Source organism: Penaeus monodon, chromosome 27 (genome assembly GCF_015228065.2).
Source record: "Penaeus monodon isolate SGIC_2016 chromosome 27, NSTDA_Pmon_1, whole genome shotgun sequence".
Classification (NCBI taxonomy): domain Eukaryota; kingdom Metazoa; phylum Arthropoda; class Malacostraca; order Decapoda; family Penaeidae; genus Penaeus; species Penaeus monodon.
The window spans coordinates 37,854,668-37,856,814 of record NC_051412.1 but is presented as its reverse complement, the minus strand read 5'-3'; the positions used below and the strand labels follow the sequence as shown (position 1 = coordinate 37,856,814).

At 42.1% G+C, this 2,147-nt stretch overlaps 1 protein-coding gene across 1 annotated transcript in view; it reads left to right on the top strand.

The window, feature by feature from the left end:
• Nucleotides 1-72: 72 nt before the first annotated feature.
• LOC119590839 overlaps nt 73-2,147 on the top strand; it is a gene marked incomplete at its 5' end in the record, with an annotated part of 14,811 nt that continues 12,736 nt past the window's right edge. Inside the window, 1 exon segment of the mRNA XM_037939597.1 lies at nt 73-182. Coding sequence (XP_037795525.1) covers nt 73-182 — 110 coding nt within the window.

Sequence of the window (2,147 nt, the reverse complement as noted above, 5' to 3'; positions counted from 1 at the left end):
GTCTCCATAAACAGATCCTCAATAATCATACTTACCACGTTTCTAAAAGAAGACCGACCTTCTCGCTTTCAGAATGGGTGAACAGAGCGGGAGTCGCATCGCCTTGATTCTGGTCAATTTCCTCGTATTTGCCGGGACAGTCGCCATCAACCAGCTCGCGGCCTTTCCCCAGTTCGCAGGAGGTGAGTTCCGACCCCAGATTATCCAGGGTTGATCCCAGTTTATCCAGGGTTGATTGCAGATTATCCAGGGTTGATTCCAGATACTCCAGGTTGATTGCAGATACCCCAGGTTGATTGCAGATACTCCAGGTTGATCCCAGATTATCCAGGGCTGATCCCAGATACCCCGGGGTTGATCCAAGATTATCCAGGGTTGACTGCAGATACCCCAGGTTGATTCCAAATTATCCAGGGTTGATTCCAGATTACCCCAGGGTTGATTCCAGATTATCCAGGGTTGATTCCAAATACCCCAGGGTTGATCCAAATACCAGGGTTGATCCAAGATACCCCAGGGTTGATTCCAGATTATCCAGGGTTGATTCCAAATACCCCAGGGTTGATCCAAGATTATCCAGGGTTGATTCCAGATTATCTAGGGTTGATTCTAGATACCCCGGGGTTGATTCCAGATTATCCAGGGTTGATTCCAGATACCCCAGGGTTGATCTGAAGTGTATTTCATTTCAATTGTTATTTAGAATCATTGTCATAATCTAAATGTTGATTATTTTATATATATTTTTTTTGTATTGATCTGCTACTGGGCATTTTTCGACTAATTTTGATAATTAAGAATATTAATTTCTGATGGAAACGAGGAGCGGCGAATTATATGAATTTTCCCCATCCCATTTTTAAGGATTTGACAGAACGAGACGACCGCGAATTTCGGAAATAAAACAAGTCCTTCAAATTCCATTGCGCTCGTTGTGCATACAACCTTTTCCGGATTTTCAAGAGGATTGGTATCTGTGTCGTTTCAATTCGCTCTCATGTGACCCGCCGTCGAATCATTATTGGAATCCCGTAATGTTTCATCCGGAGTCCGCGTTGGTTACGTTCAGAATGGGCAATTACGGAGAAAACCTTGATTACATAACGGATTAGTTTCGGCACCACGGCCAGATTTATTGCTTTTAATAGCTATTCTGTTTGGCCGGCGATTTGCTTTTCCCGCCACAATGGAAGCACGTCATTGGCCAGAACGCGGACCAATCAGCGTGTTTCGCTAGCTGGGATTGGCTGGGATTTTGATATATGGAATTCGTCTATTTCGACTATGTATATTGATGGCCTCTTATTATTTTACTGGTTTGACCTTAATTCTCTCTCTGTGGAGACAGATTCGCTTTTTATTGTAAGGGCTAAGAAACGAATAGATTTACCGTGTAGCATTTTTGAAAGCCGATTAAGATTATATGGTTTTAGTTTCGGATATATAAAGATCAAGTTCAATTCCAAAAGGCAACGGTATTTATTCCAGTAACATTAATGGAGAACATTTCATTCCTTTCGTATGCCTGCTCGCCATTTCCGTTCCAAATACTTATCTCAGTGATATCACACGATCCTGTGATTATACGAACGATAAAGTGTTTCCGGTTTCAGTGATAACATTGCGAGCGAATTAAGAATTGACATTGGGCAGCTAACCTCCTCCCTTAGACTACAATGGAACCTTCTGGTTGACATTTAAACGTTAGGCTTCTATGACAATTACTAGCATTTTCGATGGCCAAGAGTCATTTCGTTGCTCCATAGTCTTTCTCATCTCTCCCTCGATATTGCTATTTATATACCACCATCATTGTGCTCATTACTAATAGGTTGATACTTTATATAGCATTGAAGACTCGTTGCTTTGAGCATTTTGTGAAATACACCTCACTCGTGGAGAAACCTTTGCAATGACAGTCAGGTCGAGAGGCACATGCACACTGCAGCTTTATCTTGCAACTTGATAATGCAGACACAGGCTTGGAACAAAAGATACAAATTCTGTGGGATTTGAACTGCAAACCTTAACGATACAATTTCTGTAAAAGCCTGCCCGAGTGAAGGAGGGATGAGATGGGAAATTAAACCTAAAGGTAAGAGTCGCTTAAGGTTATTATCGCTTGGGCTGAGGATGGTGGAAGGACT